The following is a 23,760-nucleotide window of genomic DNA, read 5'->3' as shown; positions in this document are numbered from 1 at the left end:
TTTTGATAAAATTAATATAATTGTTGGGGGTTGCGGAAACAAACAGCATTAGTCCCGTACTTCTTTATATAATATTTAAGCAGAAGTAATAAATATGTCATCCAAGGTACCAGTGTACTATTTCATATACTGCAGGTGGTTCTGTAACAATGCTGTCAGTTCAGCTAATTAGAACATAGACAAGGGAAGTGTGCGACCTGTAACGCTCCATTGTTCCTGAAGACAAAACCATAATGAAATATAATGTCTTCCTCCCATTGGAGAGTAATGAAGAACAAAACTAATTTGTCGGACCAAAAATTAATTAGACACATCAGATTCGATTGTACCTATTACTGTGAAAGTTTGCAGCTGTTCCTCATATTATTATGCCAATGATGGAATGTAAGAGGGACCAGGCCAACTGATGAAGAGAAATAATAGCTGCAGCATTAACCAGCATTGCCCTTATCTCCAATTTTACTTCTGGTTTTCCAAGTGAATGTTTTTTAGCATATCATTAGTGATCATAAAAGTTTTATTCTCGATTCTCTTTGAGTCTTCCGTAAAATTTTTCAACATCCTGCTTCAAGTATGGGCACAAGATTCCTGTAACAGGGAGACAATTTCTAACTAAAGGAATAATATACTTCCTACTGCTTCCAATTCTCCTTTTTTTGCTTTCTGGATAGTCATAGGTCTGTTATCTAAAATTACTCTGGGAGGCCACTAGTTGATTATCCACCATGAAAACCAGTTATTTTCAGAAAAAAAACCTCGAAACATTTTTAGAAGAATAAATCCCGTATTTAAAAATAAAACCTCTTTTTATACACTGTACTCTGTATTTCATGACTATTAAAAGTTTTTACTGCTTAGAAACACAGCTTAACTCTCCTGCACCACTGACCTGTTCTCTCTATAATTCAGCATTTCTGGAGCTGTTCATTCTGTTTGCAAGCTGTTAAATGGTATAGATAAGTACCAGACCATACAGAACTCTATTATAATAACTCAATAATGCTTTCCCATTTATTATGATGTTTTGAGGTTTATTCAGTAGCTCATTTTAAATCCATGTAACTAGGTTTTTAAAAATTTACTTTAAAAATAATTTTCATATTTTATGAATTTGATTCCCATTCAAACATTGAATGGTGCCAACCCAGATTTTTCAGAAATGGTATCACTTAAACATTGTTACATTTATCAAGCAAATTTATAGTCTGAGAAATAACTTCTAGCAATTCATAATCAATAGCAAAATTGGGCCTAAAGAAAAGGGAAATACAGAACATATATGTAATAAACACATCCAGCTTCAGGCTCCCAAAAGAGAAACAGAAATGACAACAGAAACATAACCCAAACAGAAACTACTCCCTGTTACTTTTCATGCAAATGACTCTCAATTGTGCAAAGATGTCACCAAACAAACTTATCGAAGCAGACATTCTGGGATCATTTAAGGAACAAATAAATATCACTAAGAATTCTGGGAATCATCCAGCAAAGACCTTTGGTGCAAGTATAACTCACAACTCATTAAGTGACACAAGGCTACCCATGTACTTAAAATGCAATACACTTACTGTGCTTCGCTGGAATAAGTGCAGTGTATTTTGTGCCTAGTTAGATGGACCCCTTAGTGAAATAATTTCAAAAAAAGGTCCTAGGTTTCTTGCATTTTCAAAAATCAATTTTTTCTTTTCACTTCTGGATATCTTTTTTCCCTCTTTTATTTGGTGTTTCTGTGGCTGCCTTTTCTAAACAAAGTGCTACCTTCACTCCCACTGTATTTCTGTCTCCAGTGAGACTTCAAAGCTGAAGTATCCTAGCTTCTGTTTTGATGAATGAACCTGAATATTAGTAAACATTTAAGCAAAGCTTATGGGATGGCCTTTTCCAAGGGTCTACACATAATAATGTAGTCCATGTTTGGGACAGTGTACTGACAGCATTTTCTAGAAAGAAAATATTTAGTAACAACAGAAGTCCCCCAAACAAACAAACAAACGTCCATTAAGTAATAACTAAGTTAGATCATACAGATAAAGGCAACAAAATTCGTGTATCGTGCACTAAAAATAAGTTCTACTTTGCACAGCTCATTTCAGGTTTGCTAAAGATAATTACTTCTAGTCTTCCATATTGTTCCCATCTTTATATTTTATACTAAGGAAAAATTTCAGAATAAACAAAACCTGTGTTTCTCTCCAGTCAGGAAATTAGTTCTACATGGAGGCCACTACCAAGAAACATCTATTTCAAAGGCTGGGATGATGATGCTACCTTTGCTGCCTAATTAGTCTAAAGACAACTTATTCTTTGACAGAGGAGGCTTGTCTTCTTGGGATACACGAGAAACACTGACTTTAGACATTCAAAAAACAATGGTAAATAGTGCCTTAGGCACCAGTGGAATGAGTAAGTCAATATTCCAGCCATCTTAAAAGAAGGAAAAGGGAGCTCAGGGTCCACACATTTGCCAACTTGCAGAAGTGGTAAATTCATTTTAAAAAAACCCAAAACATTAAATCAGTTTCACTAGGTAATCTGCATTTTCTCATATGTCTTGGGAACATACTTCCCTTCACTGTCTGCAAGAACTCTGCAGTAAGAGAAGAAAACATCATCAGGCAGTGGGTGTAAAAGCTAACTAACCAGCTCTAGCCAAACCTCGTCTTTTCCTCCATGGATTTTTAGGCTTTCAGAAGTGATGTATGAAAGCATTTCTGAGAGAAAAGAAAAAACACCACAAAAAAACCCAGGCAAAACAAAACAACAGAATAGACAATAACTTACCAATTATTATGGGTTGTGGGTCACTTTTTACTCCCACACCTGCGCTGGTGCTTGCAGCAACTTCCACGCGATACTGGATACCTGGATATAGGCCACCTATTACTACAGACCGAATGGCTGCATCTACTGTTTTGTTGATATGAAATCGAGTCTCATTACCTAGGCACCAGATCTGGGACAAAAGTTGATGTGTTAAAAGAGATGAAATTCTTCACACTCACACAATCGCAAATAGATATGACATATCAAGGTATTTCATGGCAATCGCTTATTTGGGACTTCTTGACAACCTTACTTCCTCTCCAGGAATAGCTGAAACTGGGATTATTTAGCTCAGCAAGGTATTCCAGATTAGCACAGGATCAAGCCAGCTGCAAAGACTGCTTGCAAATACCTCTCTGGACTGGCTCTCCATGGAGTGCAAATTGTGTGCTTACACTTCTTAGAAGCACAGACTAGATCATCCAAGTGGCAAAGATATGTTATACATTAATCAAAATCTTGTTTATCAGACCTTTTGTGTAAAAAAAACCCCACATTTTTTTCCTTCTAAATTTCCTGCTGAATAGCAAAAGGATATGAGCATAGGTTGAAACACTTCTTAAAGCAATAAAGAATAAACAACTTTCAAAATTTTTTAAACTTCCTTTCATTGCACAAGAGGGATACTTAAATTTCTGAAATGGAATAAGCACAGACTCATATTTACCGCTGCCTTTGTGATTAGTTACATTATTTAGGAATCCAGACATCAGTTTGTCACTCAAATATTATCTAATTTAACAGAAAATCCACCCTATAACTAAAACTGGCATTGAACAGTCTATGAGTTCAGAATGCTATGTCTCCCTCTTGCATATTCTATAGAATTCTCCAAAGAGGTTTCAAAACTAACTTCTAGGCATGTATCTTCAGTTAATACTATCTGTAAATATTGCTTCTGTATTACTAAAGAAAGCACCTACTACCACACAAGAAAATCAATACATAAATATATCAGAGGAACACTTACATAAAAATAACAGCAGAATAAAACACTATTGGTGGAACCACTATCAGTGACAAACAAATGCTTCTAAGCAACAGCAATATCTTTACACTTACTTTGACCCTGCTCAGTGTTTTACCACACCTTATCTCTTTTTTTCTGTGAAATGCTGAGAACGATTTGAAGAGGAAAAAAAAATATCTTGTTTTCCTAAACCTAAGGCGATCCTATTTGCCAGCCAGAATGCTTTAAAGTGAGTAACTGTTGCATTCATTCCTTCACTCCTTGTCTGTCCCAGTCTCAGGTTACAACAGCTATGAGATGCCCCTAATTAAAAGCATTTAATTAATGAATGAATTAACAGGCATTCTGGTGGTTGAAGTGGAGTCAACAAATCTACTTTCAATTTGTTAGAAAATGCACTGTGGAACTTCAGCAATTATTTTATACTCAAATAAGTATTAGACTCTCTGCACCATTCACTGTAGCCAGTTCACTACTCAGGCAGCCACCTAATCTAACACATGAGGGCTGTAATAGGTAGTGATTCCAGCTGGTTTTATACACAGCCCAGAGGCCTGAGCACTCACCTGGAACACGGCTTTTATTAGACATCAGCCCACTTTGTTTCATATCTACATGTTTTTTACTTTAGAAGCACGCTTTACTCATTTGCCTATGAGCTCTGGATGGTTTATATTGACTTATACTGGAGTCAGGATCAAGATTAATTAAGCCAAAGGATAATTATTAATTGATATGAAAATTAGATCAATAAAATCTTGGGATTAATAAATCTTGATATTGACTAAAAGCAAAACAAAAGAATGCTATGCTAAACATAAACATTGTGAGCATTTACTGCATGCCTCTGCCCAAGTGAAAAGCTGGAAGAGGTTGAACCATTGTCTGATTTAGAAGCCAAGCACTTTCTCCCTCTTCATGCTGTGTTCCCTCAAGACACAGCAAGGAAAAAAAATCTTTTTATGTGAAACAAGCTGCAGTCACCACTTCCACCCTTTGTGAGACTGTCAAGAAAGCTGCCCTAATCCATTTCAATTAAACATTTCACATTTGGTGTATATAGGCCAGGCACAGCAAGGTTAATTTACCAAACTGTGCTCCATGCTGTGACAAGGCTGAACCTCACCCAGTCATTTTCTCCACCTGAATAACAGAGTCAATTTTTTCTTAATGTTGTGAAAATATCCTTGTGCAAAAGTGATCTTAATATGAAATTATAGACTACAACAACAATTAATGTACAAAGAGTGGATATTTTGAGCCATCATAGCAACAAAAAGGAAGAAAATACAACCAATGCAAGAAATTCTCATGTAGCAAACTTTGGATATACTAGCTGTGTTCAACCTGTTTTTCAGAGCAAACAACCTGGCACTCTAGGTTGTGAAGCTTGACAGAGACAGGACTTGGAAAAAGTCTTGAATTCTCCCAGAACCACAGTCCTTGATTTTGACCTTGAAGTGTTAGGATTAGCATTTTTGCAGAGGAAATAAGAAGCAACTTTTCTGCCAGCTTTGCTGACAGATTGAAGGTACTCCAAGACAGGGACTTCACTGCCTGTCTTTGGAGTGCAGAAGCCCCTTACAAAAAAATATTCCCTCTTCTTCTTGTTCCACAGCAGGGAAAAGCTAGAAAGATAAGAACTGCAAACGGGCTAGAAATTACAGCTCTCTTTCATATCAATCTCATGGTGGTTTTGCTTTTTAAAACAGCAGTAATAATAATATATAATAATAATAATAATAATAATAATAATAATAATAAAGAAATCCATAAGCAGTCAGTCGTCTTTCTCCATATAATTATATGGGCAGCTGTAAATGCTGTCAGAATCTAAATCCATAAACAGTGCTATTGTTCTGTAATTCAAGCAGGCTGTTTCCCTAAGCACACAACCCTCCCATCAGACATGGTGTGTACCTTGTACTCCTGGATGACTCCGTTTTGGTGGTCTGGAGGGGGAGGATCCCAGGAGATGCTGATGCTTGTGCTGTTGTGATTTCCAACTGTCAGGACAGTGACAGACTGAGGAGGAGCGCTTGGAGCTACACCAAGGAGAGGGAGCAAACAGAAGCAAGGCATTAATCCATTTGCTAGGACATGTATTTTGCTGAAGCAGTGCAAGATCTAGCAGACAGTATAGAAAACTTACACTCCTAGGGATGCACTTTTGTCAGGCACTGACAATGTTGAAAAATGCCCTTCTAAAGAGAAGCACAGGGCTGAATGACAATGTGGAATTTGTGGCAATGGAGAATCAATACAAATCACTCCTCATTTATTTATATTTGGCATTTCTTAAGTGTGCATTGGAAGTGTTCTCACATTTGCCTTTGTTTCCCATAATATGCATGAATAACTATGGATACATCAACTAAGTCACATGTGAGGCTGCTTCACCTGGCCTGAAAGCTGTTTTGGTTCTTCTATTTTTACATGGTCTAATAATGATGTGAGCAGCCAACATTTAATGACCCTCTTTTGTTTGCTCTCCAGGAAGACAATACCAGGTTTAAACATAGAACTGCATGTCCAAACTGGAAAAGGCTTAAAATGTTCATGGCTTTACATCAAAAACCAGTGAATAGAGCAGGTGCTAATTTAGGTCACATATATACTTCTGTCCTTTTCTGCCCCTAGGCAAATTGCTTTCTCTTCAGAGTCATGTTCAGTTCAACCATTCACAGCTGTTTGGCTGGTCACTGCACGTCAAGGCCAATTCTTCAAGACAACTGCTGGCCAGCCCTGCTTGTTGTCTAGAAACGTGAAAAAAACCCAAAAAAACAAACCAAAAAACATAGTTATTAGTGACCAGAGCTATGCTGGCAAAGCCCCTCTTGCAGCTATACCAGCAGCAGGGTGCTTCTGTTGGCTCAGGGAAGTGGTGCAGGAGCTCTGCTATGGAAAGGTCTCCTCTGTGAGCATCTGCCATATCCATACTGGGCTCTCCTAGCATGGCTGTGCCTGCCAGGGCAGAGGACTGTCAGTATGGCCCTGCTCAACCACCTAAAACTTCTTGCAGCCCCCCTCATCCTTCCCTTTCTCCCAGACAAGAGTTGAAACTCCACCACAGTGGCAAGCTAGGCCACCGAGGTTGACTGTATTATATTAAGGTATAGTCCCTGGGGGGAAAAGCTGATGGATAGCAGCTGCTTGGAACTGGTCCTAGAATTTATTTATTCCATCTCTCCCAGTCCATCTACCCAGTCTTCAACAAAACTAATAGAAAGAGGCCAGAAAAGTGTGAACTAATAAAGCAAGCAGGAGTGGCACCTCTCCAGGACAATTTACCAGTTCACAGGAGGCTGCTGCTTAGACACCTTCTGTTCTAGGGATGTGTCCTTGTCTTTAATAAATACTTATGGAATTTGTCTTCCACATATTTTTCATTGCTTTTAATCTGATATTAAAACATTTCATATGAAATATGAAAGCTGATTTTGAAAACTTATGGTAGACATCATACCAGAACCTAAAATATTTACCACTCTCCCGCCCCAGCTTCAAACCTAGATAACAACGTGGTCTGGGCCATCTCACATCATGTGTCAAGGGTCCCTGACTCCAGCCCCCTGGCCAGAGTGACTTCTTCACTGCTAAACTTTATGGCAACAGAACTCTAGGCTTTAACAGATATCCACGCCCATCCTTGAACCATGCTTCCCAGAAAAGCCAAGAGCCCCTGGCATCTCTGTATCAAAGTCTGGCAGGTTTAATACAAATAAGCACAGCTACAGATATCAGAAGCGTTCAAGCCTCCTGAGTCAATTCAGATATTTCTGTTGTTCTCCACAGCTTCTTTGAGGCTGGCTGTGTTCCCACGCTGGAAGCTCCTCAGCACTTGACCTGGCACAGGCTCCTGGAGCCGAGCTCAAATCTTTACCCTGATAACCCTAAAAAATTGGAGTGCTCTGCTGCAAGAATCACACAACTTCAAACTGGGGGGTATCAGAGGTGAGGACAAGGAACCATACAGGATTACAGGAGAAATAAAAATATTTTAGATGAAAAATGAAACACATATCACAGTCCTGGGAGGCTTCACATTTTGACAACTACATTTTCAGATGTTGGTTCAGCTGCAAAGCTAATAATGCTTGGTAGAGTCCTTGTGACCTTGCCTGGTGCAGAGAAACAGGGAACTGGAGGGGAGAAATGGAGCTGTATTGTGGACAATTTGACTCTTAGCCAGCTCGAGTGAAGCATGGAAAGGTGGCCTTGGGCTACTCCTTGCAATCGTGCAAAGCATAAAATTGGTGAAATAAATAGTTGCATTGTGTATTTTATGGCAAGTGAAATAATTTGCCACAGTAAAAAATTAGCATTTTAAAAGTCTTCAAGTTATTCAATAACAATAAAACTGTGAATAAACGTATGTGTGTGATATTAATTAGAATATTTTACATGAAAATAATAATCATAAAAATGGCAAAGCTTAACACTGCATAACTCTTTTTGGTTTTAAGTACAATGGAACAACTTGCTCAAGCATATTTACTTTCCTTACTGAAACAAAAAGGGAATTCAGAAATATAATGTCTTATATATGCATACCTGGGGGGAAAGGAGAGTGTGAATGCAAAAGAAATGTAAAATGAATAGCATACTCTAAAAAGACCAAAAAACAACAACAACATATTGTATTAATTTGTCTCTTCATTTAAACTGTGTGAACATTCTAGTTAATATTCTACCAGGGTGTGTTGGTGTTTTTGAGGTTTTTTGAGGACATAGGATAAATTTGAAGCAAAATTAAAATTGCAGCTAATGAATGCAGCTGTGGAAATATCGTTTTAAGAGCTGCATTAAGGTGAGCAGAAACTGACAGAGAGCAGCTGATAAAAGCTAAGGAGACTTCCATTCCTGTCATATTTTTGTGGTGACAAACAAGATGCAGGACAAATACTACTCCATAACGTTATTCCAAAGGAGATTCAACAGTGGATGCAACTGAGAAAAAAAAAAAAAAATCATCTGTCTCTAGAGAAAGTATGAAAGAAATACTGAAAATTATAAAATAAAATCTTTGATTTAGCTCCCATTGTATGTGTGCACACATGTTTGAATGTACCAGTTCAGCTTCCTCCCTCTGATAATATCACTCTGTAAGCTGGCACCGTGATATAAATTAAGCCACTCGTCTGACACTGCTGCAGTTATTAAACAGATCACATTGAAAAATAACATTTTTAAAACCGTTTTCTCATTTCCCTTGCTGCTGGCTTGTGGAGAACACCTTGCCTGCTTCTTGACAGGTCAATTATTCCAGCGCTCAGCTTCTTCTTACAGATATGAAAGAACCCAAATCGCTGCTCATCTTTTCCAGATGCAGCCAAACAGAATTCCATTTGTTACCTTCACAAGGCCAAAGAGGCAGGAGATGGATGGATTCTGAACTGTGACAAATGTCTGATCTAGAGGAAAAGTCTAACTGCAGCAAAATTGATTTTTAGAGGTAGGCCTCAGAAGTAGCATTGCATATAAAATCCAATCCAGCAGAAAGTTGCCACTATCTTTTGGTCGTACTTTACCTTTACCAGGGATATTTGCTTTGATGTCACAAAAAAACTTCCAACACTCGTATCACTTTTACAAATTATTTTCTAAAAATAGTATAGCTGACATTTTTTAAAAGTCAAGTCTAAAAAAAGCTCATTTTTGAAATGGAATCACAGGCAACACAGCACCTTTAAATAGACTGCCATATTTCTTCAGTGAAAGGGGAGCAAACCACCGTCATTAAACATTTAGTTGATACTATTTTTGAAATACATGAACACCAATATAGTTACAAAGATAATATGAGGAATTAAAGGAAATATCAGTATTTCCTTTACTGATATTTCAGTATCAGTAAAGGATCTACTGAATGTCTTAATTTTCTCATGGAAGTACCCAATTTTATCACCCAAGGAAGAGGAAGAATTTTTTTACAGGAGCTGACATTTTTCTGGTGATAATATTACGGGTCCTATGCTGACGTTTTTTGAGAGGAGATACTTGTAAACATACTCCTTGAAGGCTATATTAATCTACAAAGCAGATCTTAGGCTGTGAGTTATACATATCTGCAGGCAGGAATATTTTTTTTACATCTTCACTATGTGGAAAGCTATTCCACATGAACAAAGTGTCCTTTAAGGTAGGAAATTACCTGACAGGCTCTGCTGGGAGCTAAGGTTTATAAAAGAGAATGTAATTCCTCAAGTATTTTATAGAAATAGACAGGAGGTATAAGACCTTCTCTCTTTTTCTGTAGTTCTTAATTTACCTTTAGCAAGAAACAGTTAGATGAACTAAATAAATACTAAAAATTTATTGGACAAGAGGAAAATTTGCTCGTGAGAGGACAAAATCCCACATTCTAACCGGAGAAAAGAAAATTCATCTGCAAAAATATTTTTAAAATTTTCTTTTTCATTACAAGAAACTTTGCTCGGAGTGCTGCAAATATATTTTTCACCAGCTGATATAGGCTTTATAGTTTGAACAAAGAACTGGGGACCAAAAAATCCCAAATTCCCAATCAGACTTGCAAACTGCTTTCCTGCACACTCTTCTACATGTTGCAGGACCCTGAATTTCCTCACCCATAAAGTGCAAAGTGCAACCAAGTTATCTTCAGTTTTACTTACATGTTGGGTAATAATCACAACAAATCAAAGAGAAAAGTGAGTAATAAGCAAGTCTGTTCTAGAATTAAAGAGTACTTGGCAATCAACACTAAATTAAACCTCAGGAGACTACTGTAAATGATTAAGATGCACTTTCGATAGGAAAGAAAGAGTGCACTCAAAACCCATTGAAACCATATGAACATCTTAAAACTTCAGCAGTATTTCTTTCTATTACTTTTAAAAAAATTAATAAAAAAATCAGTGACACAGAGAGAAGATGAACCCTCACTGTTAGGACCATCCTACTTTTACAGGAGAGATTCTCCAGGCAAAGACTGCATTGCATAGGTAGAAAGCTAGATTTTTAACAGCAAATGATTAAAATTACTTACATCTCACCCCAGTGTCTTTACTTTTCAAAAGAAACCCAGCAGCCCTGGAGTGCACATGCCTTAGCACAACTATATACAAGGCTATATGCTATAAATATAGAAGATTGAGCATTTCAGAAGTATAAACTGTTCACTCTGTCTGAATCTTCACTGTTTCAGAGAGGCTTCAAAGGTGCCCAGGGGAATCCTCTGCAGTACTGAACAGGGCAATTTCATGAACACTGTGCTAACAGAACCTCTGAAGTGCTGTGCCCTTGAGACTGGAGTTTCTCCAGACTAGTTAAATATATGTCCTTCACTACTCCTCATTTCCCAGCCAACTGTTCATCTACATTATTACCCATTCAGAAAGATGTGCTTAGTATTAAACACTCATCTGTGAGAGCTTGCATTTATTTTATTTTCAAAATGCAGACCAAAGTCTTTTATTGCAACAGCAGTAGTTACAAAAGAAGAGCTGCAGTGCACACTTTTTGGAAGACCAAAATCCACCTGTACCTTAGAAGGATGTATCAGCTAGAAGAATATAAGACCAGTACAGTGCTTTCTCAGGGGTTATTTACAGCACAAAGCTGAATATAATATCAAATTTTAATGTCACCTCAGTGTTTAACAAACAGAAATCACGTGGAGGAAACAGAGATGAACACACGCACGCACAGAATAACCTCCAGTGTCAGCTATGAAAGCTCGTTGCTTTTGTGCCCCTTTTACCAACCTTCCTCTGTGGTACGAGCAGACTTGGATTCACTGTCCATCCCCTGGAACTCATTGAAATAAGGGCGAACCTTAATTTCATAGGTGACCCCCTTTCTCAGGCTGACGAGGACGGCGCTGCGCTCGGTGGGGACCTTGACCTCCAGGTTCTGCCACACGGCTGGGGCAGGCAGGCCCGAGGTCTGGCGGTACAGGACACGGTAGCCCTGGATAAACTGGGACTGGCGGTCCACCTAGCAATGACAGTAAATAATACATCAATAAACATATTGCAGTAAACAAACAAAACCCCAACAAACCCAACAAACTCACAAACAAAACCTCAACAAACCACTGCGTAAAAAGAAATACATCAATAAACACGTAAATAATACATCAATAAACATATTGCAGTAAACAAACAAAACCCCAACAAACCCAACAAACTCACAAACAAAACCCCAACAAACCCAACAAACTCACAAACAAAACCCCAACAAACCACTGCGTAAAAAGAAATACATCAATAAACACGTAAATAATACATCAATAAACATATTGCAATAATCAAACAAAACCCCAACTGCCCCAACAAACACACAAATGAAACCCCAAAAACCCCAACAAGCCACTGCATAAAAAGAAAACAAACCAGTTGCCTAGAATAGTTCTTCCCTCATCAAAAAGAGAAAATTCACAGTTATGATGCTGAATTTATTAATCTAACTACCTTCTTGTAAGTCACTGTTGATTAATTGTCTACAAAGAGTGTTTGTCTCACATTACTGGTTATAGAATATTTCTTTCTGCTTTGCTTTCTCCAGCTCTATATATCATGACAAATACCACCTTAAATCATAAAACAAGGCCCCCACCCCTCCAATAAATCATGAAAAGAAAACTTTGGCGTAAGGCTTGCTGCATGTAAACTTACTAAGCACATCTTGGCTACTGATGTGCTGAAATAGGAGAAGAAAAGAAAAACAAATTCTTTCAGAAAAGGACAAGTCTTTGAAGATACCCTACATGCTTACAATTAGTCCATTACTTGGCTCACAGCTCATGAAATGCACAGCAAATTAAAATAAACATAAGACAGATGCAGAGAAAACAACTTCCAAAGACATGTGCTGTTTCTTGTGTTCACAGCCTGAGCAGCCCCTTTGCATCCTGGGGTTGTGACGCTCTCAGGCCATCAGATGGAGATGGAATGTTGGTTTGGGTTTATATTTTATTTGTTGCTAGGCAAGCAGAATTCAAGATTGGACCATGGAAGTTTAACAATTTTATCCTATAAACAGGATTTTTATTTGAAGAAAAGCTTTGTATGTGTTTTATCGTGGAGAGGTTGCATGCCTCTATTTATCTTCCAAAAAAAAAAAAAAAACCAAAAAAACCCAAAAATCAAGGTATTATGATTCTTGCACAAATTTTTCCTGGAAAAGACACCAAAAAACCAAAACCAATTTGATTGCTAAAAGTAAACCAAACAAAACTGCTTCTGTAGCTGCCAAATAAAGAGCAAAGAAAGTGCAGCACAAATAACAAGATCATTCAGCAGGCTGTTTGGTAATTCTGTGTTATAACTTAGACTCAACAAGTAGGATATTTCTTATGTTCTTGTCAATTTGCCTGCTCAAAGATATTCCAGAATTAGAGAAACATTTGTTTGACTTCTCTTAAGAATAAATGAATTTAAGGATGAAATCACAAACCATGCTCTATTACGCTCCTCCTATAATCTTGTTACAGTTTATTGAGGCATTCAGAGGGGACACAGATTCTTAGACATTAAAAACCAAGGCAAGCAAGAAGAAAGCTTTATTTATGAAAGCAAGGCAGAAATGTCTTTCATCAAAACTGTCACTGTTAAAAACCTTGCAACATATGTTACAACAACATTAAGCTTGCATTTTATAAACTTCTCTGCATTCACTTTAAGTGAATTTATGCACTGAAAGAGGGATATAACTCACAATAATAGCTTGTTAATACCGAAAGAATCAAGCTGTGTTTTTAAGAAGAACATTAAGCAGCTGTTTCCAGATGAAGGGAGTCTGTAAATCAGAGTAAACTGTTTTTATCCGTGTTTGACTTTGATTAACTAAATGTTTTATGGATATGAAGACTTTATGAACTTCACATTTACTACAAAATTCAGCAAAAATAATGCTTTTATCCACTTTGTAATAGAGATTTTTAACCTAAATTACAATATAAGGTTATGATATTTTATAATCAAACACTGAGTTTGATTGTTGCTTTACTTCTTAGTTAGAAGCTACACTGAAAGATGGCATAACTTTGTTAGAACTTTCCATTTTGTCTTTGCTCTATTTTTAAGCTCTACTGACTGCTGCCTAGTGGAGAAAACTGAAAATTCAGAACTGACTTCACTGAACAGTAGCACTGTGTTGCTACAACACAGTATGGAAAAGTGTTTTGTACAGCATGGCACAAACAGAAACCCACCCCCCAACTCCCTGAGAAGATAATATCTAAAGAACACCAATTTTCAGTTCCTCATACTTTTGTATCTACTTCCAGACAGACTGTCCACACACATCTTCTCCTCCCAGACCTCTAAGATCTTAAATTGCAAGACTAAACAACAGAAGGAATATGAAAGCAGAATGCAGTAGTACCACAAGGCTGTCACATTTATGGGTGCTATAAACTAGTTTGATTTGGGGCTTGCTTGAATCTCACAGAGCTTTCAATTAGTAACTTGATTGCAGTAGGGCAGAGTGATCTGCCCAAATAGCAGATCATTGACAGTGATTTCATCATTCAGAGTCTGGGAGGGTACTGACAAAAGAAAACATTATATATTTTTAATGCTTTCTATAAACATCCAGTTGCATTCAGTATCAAGGAGAGGATACAAAGGTATCTCTTACCCAGTTAAAGCTAGTCTGTGTGAACAGGGCCTTTTGTAGGGTCAAAATGTTGGGAAACTACTCAGAGGGCACTTTACTTACTGAGAAAGGTGGATTTTTAAATTTTCTTCAGAGTTTTCAAACTAATAAAAAATTACTCTTGGATAATTACATAGATTAACCAGAAATATTTTTAAGAGGTAGGACAGGTATATTTCACATATATATACACACACATGTGCATACATAAGTGTATGTTTATCTACAGTTACACAGTCATATATAATGCAAAGTGACAATGACTTCACAATTTTCTCCATTTCTGTGGTAATGATGTGTCATGCCACAAGCAGACTACTAAAAATATCCTTATATGATTAAAGACATTAATTCAGCTATGCAACTCCAAGTTTGGCACACATTCACACATAGGCAGAGCTGCAGAAACATGCACTCTGGCTTGATGAGAGGATAAAGAATGTAAATGGTTGTCACTTCCTTACACAAATTACTCAGCATTATTTCAGTAGTTGCAGGAATTCTCTGTGTTGAATACTGGGAGCAGAGAATATTTCTAGTGGGTGATATTAACTCAAAAGATCTGCAACAGTTGCTGATATATATAAAGACACACTTGCTCCCTCAAAGGACAGGGCAGAACACGCAGATTGCTCCTTTGAAAGGCAGGAGAGGGCAGAGCCTGGGTAGGTGGTGCTCAACACTGACCTAATGTGATCTACAAGCAGAATTGGTCCTGTGTGCTCATTCTCATCCCCTTTTACTAGTCCATGGTGCAGGAGGCATCTACAAAACCATTTCTGCAGAACAGGAAGCTCATTTTCCCTGCACATGCCACAGCTGAACACCAGACGGGTTCAATGGCTATTAGGTTGTTAAAACAACGGCAAGAAACTCATAATGCAGCTCATGCTGCAGATATAAGCTCCTTTCAAGAAAACCTGCTAATCTGCACCCTAAATACATTTTGCAATATGCTCTGTAGCATGCACATTTCTATCCCAAAATATCCTAAGAAATCCTCTGCTCCCACAGCAATTCTCCAGCTGGCCAGAGTAGCTTGCAGGCTGTGCTGCGCTCCCTGGCACAGACTCACAGGAGTCTCTGGAAATTCAAACTGCACAAGCATTTAGTGTCCTACAGGAACAAGGCAAATGGTGATGATAATCTGGAAGACTGTCTAAAGGACTTGACTCTTGAAGCTTCCAGTGAAGTACATTAATTTGAAATCTACATCGAATTTAAAAAAAACAGCGGTAAATAAATTATCCTTCTGCCTGGTAGCCTCCAAAAAGGCAATAAGGATTTCAAAGCAGCAATTCTTTTGCCATGTTGAAGAACTGATTTTTTTATTCCTCCTTGTGCCACAGGGCTTCTTTGTAATGCTGGGGAACATTTCATATTTGGTCACTGATGAAACTCAGTTTAATGCTCACTGAGGCTACAAGTTCTGACCCATAGCTGAGGTCAGCTAAAAAAGCTGAGTACAGAATATGCTCTTGCAATGTGAAATGTTTTAATAAAAGTAGAAAAAAATCATGTTCAAGGCTTAAAATTAGCAATTTGATAACAGTGGGCATGTCTGCCTCCACAAGTCTCATCAGCAATAACTACCTCTGCACGTCACCTCTCTATGTGTAAAGTTAGGATAATGACACACTTTTATCATTGTGATGTAAAATTCAGTATTATTTGTGAAGCACACAAATGTTACGGTTGAGAGCATGACAGATAAGCAAGCATGTGAGACAAAATAATAATTTTTATTCAATGCAAGGTTTCAATGGTATGAATTTAATAAGACCTGGCACCACACAGAGAATAAAGAAGATAAAAAGAAATGTTTAATAGCTCCATGAAGAAGAGATCCTCTGTGTGACCAGATAATTACAGCTATATTTTAATATCTATACACAAGAGGAATAAATTTAAGTGGCAACGAGAATTTAACTTTTGACATTCCTCTTCTTATTTTTTAACCCTGACATTGTAAGCCTGATGTTCTTTTCAAAATATGTGTGTATATGTATGTGCATATTTTAAAATTGCAACACAGCCACAGGGAACTATTTCCAAAAATTTAAACTCAAATTTGAAAAAAAAAAAATAAAGAGAAAGCAAAAGCAAAACAATCTCATAAAGGAGAGGAGAAAGTGGTGTTAATTTTCTGTGAGTCAGGATGCCAGAAAGCCAGTAACCAAGGACATTCCTTGGCATTCACCCTTTGAACTGCACAAAACCAACACAAAGAGTCTTATGACTCTCATGGCACTTCTGTCCTTTTGTATGATAGCTACACTATCTATCCATTTTATGTTAATAGTGTGGACTTTATTCTCTGGATAGAGCAGGGTTTTTTCCTAGAGACTATGGTTAATTAATTGTTTTTGTTCTGGTTGCTGGGTAGTTTCTAATTAGCTGCTTCAGAGATCTTTCTTTGTGTCTTTCTTCCCCTGGGCAATTCCAAAATGCCTCTACAGAGGTCTCTGTGCTTGTCAGGTGGCACGGGGTCACTGCTTTGAGGGATCTTCCCAGTAAGCTGGTATCCATAGCATTTCCAACAATTTATCTTTACCTTACCATTTCTTCACTCATTGTTCAGTAGGGGCACCAGGAAATTCTTTTAGAGGAATATATATCACACACACACATATGCACACACAAATGCATATAAATAAATATACATTCATACATACATATATATATATAATTAAAATATAATGATGGTTACATGGTATAAAAGTGAATTTTATTTATATTGGAGCTTCCTTTTGCAGTATATGCTAAAGCAAGGGCCAGCCTATGAATCTGTATTTCTGATAGATGCCACACCCAAAAAAGGACTTGAAGGAGCACCACCTGGATGTGATCCAGATTTACAATTACTCTCTGCTAACATCCAAATTTTCTACTATTGATCCATCTGCTTGGGCAAAAGGGTTTGCCACAAAGGTTAGTCAGCCTGTTCTGGAGGAGTTGTTGATGAAATGTGCAGCATTTTAAGAAAGCCAAGCTGCGTGTTGACATCATTGATGGCAAAATGCAGTGACTCTAATCTTCCACAGAAGAAAAAATTGTGGGTTTCTCTATTTATTCTAACCTGTACACTGACCACTGAAATCTGTCAGAACAAGGATGGCGCATAAGCCCCCATAATAATGGCTGTGTTGTGCAAAAACAACAGTAATCCTTATAATACACAATCTAGCTTATCACTTATCTCCTCTTGTGTAATCCCCTGCACACATTAAGCTCTCAGCAATATGACATGCAGAAAAAAACCTCTGAGCATTGTCAATTCCCCCTTAGCAGAATTCATCCCATAGAATACAACTGTTTTGATGATGTGCAGGGCAGTCTTTCTCTCACTCTTCCACTTGTGGGTCTTCCTCTGGGCAGATGCCCCAAGAGCAAAGCACTCTTTTCTGGTGTGCAGTGCCCTGGGAATGCTCTCCTACTCTTACAAATCCTTTCCATCAAGCTTCAGGAAGGGAAACAGAGCAATTTGAAAGCCAAACACTATATTAGAAATTCTACCCAGCAGTTTGACCCCTCAAATAGAAATGTTGTTAAGCACTGCCCAAAAGACTCTGGTCTTCTCTAATGAAAGGATATTCACTCATTGTGGGTAAGGCTTGTGCTGGCAAACCAGATGATAGACTGTGTCAGGCACTAGCACCATGTGCTTCTGACTTCACTGCAAGTCCTCTGTAGGAAAGATAATTTTGATTTTCAGGTCATGAAATAATAGGGTATTATCAGAGGTCACTATGACTTGAAGCAGACAGTACTTTTTCACACAGCAATTTCTTGTTGAATTTAACTTTGATTATTTCTTGGCATGCAGCGTAATGAATCCACAGATCAATTATCCTTCAAACACACTCATTTTTATAATGTTTTTCTTGCCAGACAGCTAACTTGTTTCAAGCAGAAGACTGAAGACATTGAACCTGCCTGACTTGAAAGAGAAAATGACTATTTCATTGCCATATATATATATATACACATGTATATCCACACGCACACACATACACGCATATGTATATATACACACACACTGCTGTATGTTAGATTGTCAGAGCACTCATATTGGTGTCAAAACTGGATCTTTTCTGCGTGGTAAAACAGAAGGGATAAATAGGCAAAATAGGCAGGCTGAAAGTACTGTTATGGTAACAACAGCAGAAGCTTTACCGTCCAGGTGACTTGCACTGTCGTGGGTGTCAGCACAACAGGATTGTGCAGCCGTACAATGACATCTCCCAGCTCCTTCTGGACTTGCCTGTGATCCACACCTTGTGCTGGGGGGCTGATATCTGCCAGGCACACATATGAAAGCATCACTTTAATGAGAACATCTGTATAGGGCATCAATGAAATTTACTGAGTAGCCTAATGACCTGACTTGAAAATCCTCTACAGCACTACTTTTAAAAAAATAGCACTAAGGTTGAAACCCAGACAAATATCAAATAATGCAAACAAACCATCCACCTCTAGCCACTTAGGAAATAATGAAATATAAATATGATTAAAGGAGTATTCTGACTAGATGGCAAAGTTTTCTCAGCTTGGATAAATGATGAGAGAGATGCAATGTTCACTAGTTCCAAAGTACTCAGATAATAATAATGCTGCACAGATGTCTGGAACCAAATTGGTTAGTATAATTGAAGAAAATGAACAGTGCTTTTTTATTTTGCTAGAGCACACATGACATTAAGTCATTATATGTTTCCAAACTTTCACTAAGCTTCCTCTCCCCACATGCCATGCACACAAGAAACCAAATACTAAAAATAGCATTTTCCCCTGCAAAGCAAATTTTCCCTTAACAGACATAGCTAATGAAATCTAGTGCAAACATGAAAAAAAAAGATTTAATTTAGGAAGCCGAACTGATTCTCATCTAGTAAAAGGCCATCAAAAACAATCTACCACAAAAATTCTCTTCAAGACTATGTGCCCTTCAAAGTGTGTGGGGGAATTGTTTCTTCTAGTCAAAAATTGATTATAGAGATATTCAAAAAAGGACTGATAAATTATGGTCATGCCTGTCTAGGCATCTCTGAATCCTGCTTAGTTTTCCCTCAGGACTCAATAGTCAAAGACAGTTCCTCATTTTTTGGATCAACATCATGTCCTTGTGAAAAAGATACATACAAAAGACTTTTTTCCCTTTCTGATGGACTTAGATATGGGAATAGGCATCATATGATTTCTTTTTTTTCTAAAGGCTATTTAAAAGAAAAAATAATTGTCTTAAAAACAAAACCTTTAAATATAACAACTGTAATCATGGATCTCCAGGTCTTGAAAGTAAGTAGGTTTTGATGATCAATAATTCACGTTCCTAATTCTGGAGTTATGGGTTCTGAGCCACCAATAAACAATATTGCCACAGGCTTCTATTGATATCCAAATTAAAATGGCTCCATGGATCTCCAAAGGGAATATAATCCAAATATGAGTGTCAGTGAAGGTGGTTGTCTATCAAATTATGTTTATTTGAAGCAGCCAAGAATCAGAGATATTATAAAATAAAACTGCAACTCAGACTGCCTAGAGGATGATCATTTATGCTTCTTTCCACAAAAGGCTGTGATTGTTGCTACAAAAAACCTACAGTTATCCATGGCTACATTTTAGGTTAAGTTATTCTGTGGTATACAGCCAACAAGGTACCTGTGGATTCCATCAGAGGAAGACATTTCCACAAACTATTTTGTATGAACAGCATTTCATAATTTTCATGGCAAATATGTCCAGAAGTAACAGAATAACAGGGACTAATAAGAGTGAGAAGTGAATGCCAAGATGTACATGTGGAATTCAGTTTTCTGGTATGTACACTTGAAAACATGTGTGATGCTCCCAGTGTAATATCATTTTCACATGTCTAGGAGGCTTCTGGTGGAAAAGCAGTTGATCTATCTCTAAGGGTACAATTAAGTATTGGAATAATAGAATCATGACTCAAGCAAAACTGGTAAAAGAAGCTACATCTTGATCACAATTAAATTGGTTAGATATTTTCTCTAACACCTCTTTTATCAGATTTCAGTGAATATATTACTATTTATTACTATTTCGATTTCAGGGATAGGAATATATATAGTTTTTGGAAGACTTTTTTTAGTATATGTTTTCATCTATTAATAATCCAACAAGAAATCAGCTCCTTCATTAGAGTAGTTACTGATTTCTCTGTCCTTATTTCACCTAAGTCATATAAGACAAACCTTTTGAAAGTATCTAATTATCTACTTGCAGTTCACTGGTGAAAATTTACATTGAATTCTATTACTTGTATTTGCTGTACTGAATACCAGGACATTAAATGTTCAGCTATGAAAGCTACCACAGACACCTGTTGCAAATTATTATTTTATAGAACTGCTATAGCTGCTTTGTTATTTTTCCATGGCCACTGTGAATAGGCTTTCCACCATGTGTCAGCTTCTTCTGTGAGCCTGAATTGAATTCAGGCATAATTAGAAATCACATCAAAACATTATGTTAATTTTCAATTGATTTTATGATTTAATTCTATTAAACTGCAGGCTTGCAAAGAAGTTATAAATCCTGTACATGTCTCAGTGTGCTTGACTGCTAAACAGCTTCTGGAAATGGAAGCTGCAACACATGCTGTAGCTAATTAAAAGACATGTTTTTACTGAAATCAAATTGCTTGTCAGTATGTCAGATAAAAAGTCTATACTTGACACTCAAATGCCAAACAAAGTTGTTTTTTTTTTTAGCTAGGTGATAAGTTATGCAGACTAAAAGGCTGTTGCAATAAAAAGCAGGAGTCATCCTATAATAATGGGAAAATAAGAAAGAAGGAAACTTGCGATACTCCATGGATAGTCAGGCCATGAAATCCTTGCACAACTCACTCCTCCAGCTTTTGAGAAGGCAGTTCTGGTTTTCCTTTTCCAGCCATAATTACTATTTTGAGGGTATAACTATTCAGAAAGATTTATTCAGGACTAGGCTGGGATAAGGGAGGCTGGATGATTATGGGATAAAGAAATACCACTCTACTTTTGTTTATCTCTTTCCATCCAGCAAAGGACCCAAACAACTTACAATACATATTCTGGAGACTGACTCGGATGTGCTCTCCATGGGCACCTTCAGCTCTACAGAGACAGAAGTCTCTGAATAACAATAAACAGAGACAGAAGATTTAATTTCAAATTAACTGTGACAGGAGCTATTACTTTGGATTTGAAAAATTATGATTCCAAAGAATTATGAATTTCTGTATTGCAACACGTTTAACACAGAACTACACTCTTGAATTAAGTATCCAAGCTATGTCTTGTCAAAGTCAAAAAAAAAAAAAAACAAACAAGACATGCTGAGAAGGGAAATCTGTTTGTGGCAATTATATCAGTTAGAGCTTGATGCAAAGTGAACAGATTTCAGTTGCTGATTCAGTAGCAATGGAGGATCACAGCTACCAATCCCATCACCACTCTACAAATGAGCAATTTCACTTCAGCCTTCTCTCTTGGTTTATGCTATGGACTAATACAAAGAATTCAGAAATAAAGGTATATAAACAGAAGGCCCATACCTTTCTCAGAATAACTTCTATATATTCTTAGCATGCAGATGCCTTTATTTACATGAACGTTCTGACTAAACACTGGCTTAGATTAATCAACACGTGTTGTGCATTTCTTTTGATAAAACATAATTCTAAACACAGTGTCTTGCCTGTTATAAACACTGGTTATCATAGTATATCCCTACTAATGGACAGGAAGAAAGGACATGAAGAGGAAAGATACTGAGGAGAGGAGGGTATTCAGAGCACTGTTCAGAAAAGCTTGGGTAACTCACATTGTTTTCAATAGTAACCAGTGGCAAATCGAGTCTAAGTGAACTGCAAACCAAAAGATCTACACTTTACAAAGGATTAAGGATTTCTCTCCTAAGCCTGGCTGATGCAGCAAACATTGGACTACTCTCATCTTTACTGGTGAAGCTCAAATCATGATTCCTTCAGTGAGTGTGCTGAAGCCAAATGGTGAGACTGATCTATCAGCCAACCCACAGTTCCCTCCCTCTGTTTTAGCTCAAGCACATGAAATTTGAAACTGCCCCTTACCTTGGGTTCGGACAGGATCTGACATGGGGCTGGGGTCACTCAGGCCCTGTGGGTTGATGGCTCTGACCATGAACAGGTAGATGGTGTTGGGGCGCAGGCCGCGCACAGTGTACAGCGTGCTCTTCACGTGGTTGGCCACCGTTTGCCAGCTGTTGCTCACAGACTGACTGCAACAAGAACAGTGTGGAAGATTATAAACTAATACCAGAGAAAAATAAAGATGTGAAAGGAACTGTCTCGTAACCCTGGATCAACTCTAAGTGCAGAAAAAAGTAATAAAAGTGGGGTGAATTTAAATCGAGATGGGCTAAAAATCATAATGCAGCTGTCAAAAGTATTTCTCTTTGCAATAAAAGTAAAACTTTTTGCTATTTCCCTAAAATACCTGCAAAAGGAAAAGGTAGAAAGCTGTAAAGTCAATTTGAATGATAAACAGGCTACTCTTGAACAAAAGGCTTAGAAAGGAAAGTTCTCTTGAAAGAATAATTTTCTGTACTGGTAAGTAAACTATGTCAATAAACTGTCATTGAAAGAAAAGTCTTCTAGAACTAAATTCACTCTCAAAGTTGAAGAAAAAAATTTGAAAATATTCTTTGAAATGTAGGAAATTATATTAATATTTTTTCTGCCACTACATTTTCAATTCAACATTATTATAATTAGATTACAATCCATCATATGAAAATATTTCAAATGTGATTGTTAAAACAACTTTTAATGAAAATGTCTGGGTTTTTTTAAAGTTATTGATGGGATGCCATTTAAGCTTATCTAGGGTGAAACATCAGAAAAGTTTAAAGAGAAAATTTTATTTTACTATAAAAAAATCTTTGAATATATTAAAAGGAAAAAGGAAATGGAAAGCTACAAGGTTTATGTTGCTTGAATACTTCATTGATACAATACATAAAGAGTGAGTTCTAGAACCAAACCAACCCAACATACTGCAAATACTGTAATGCTCTTTACATACATAACATTTGAGCTAAAATTTGCATGCATATGACTATGAAAAAATTCTTGCTTGAATTTTAACATGGAGATGAAGTAAAGTATTTGTCATTTTTGTAATATCTGGATTAAGGAACACATTTAAGAAGGTGCAGATTTTTAAGCTGAAATGTGTTCTAGAGATACATGTCAGAGTATGGCCTGTGCTCAAACAAACTTGCTGAATTGGAGCCCAGGAGCTCTTTTGTACCACACAATAATTGCTGCTGTGTGCAGGGGAGCACCT

General features: G+C 37.2%; 1 protein-coding gene across 1 annotated transcript in view; it reads right to left on the bottom strand.

The window, feature by feature from the left end:
* ROBO2 (roundabout guidance receptor 2) overlaps positions 1-23,760 on the bottom strand; it is a 406,078-nt gene that overhangs the window by 32,447 nt on the left and 349,871 nt on the right. Inside the window, exons 13-17 of the mRNA XM_041480236.1 lie at positions 22,524-22,690; positions 18,596-18,717; positions 11,524-11,755; positions 5,717-5,841; positions 2,785-2,956 (exon numbers count right to left, since the gene is read on the bottom strand). Coding sequence (XP_041336170.1) covers positions 2,785-2,956; positions 5,717-5,841; positions 11,524-11,755; positions 18,596-18,717; positions 22,524-22,690 — 818 coding nt within the window. The remainder of the gene's footprint in view (positions 1-2,784; positions 2,957-5,716; positions 5,842-11,523; positions 11,756-18,595; positions 18,718-22,523; positions 22,691-23,760) is intronic.

Source organism: Pyrgilauda ruficollis, unplaced genomic scaffold (genome assembly GCF_017590135.1).
Source record: "Pyrgilauda ruficollis isolate IOZ18807 unplaced genomic scaffold, ASM1759013v1 scaffold50, whole genome shotgun sequence".
Classification (NCBI taxonomy): domain Eukaryota; kingdom Metazoa; phylum Chordata; class Aves; order Passeriformes; family Passeridae; genus Pyrgilauda; species Pyrgilauda ruficollis.
The sequence above is the reverse complement of the archived record's forward strand: the minus strand, read 5'-3'. Positions and strand labels throughout refer to the sequence as shown.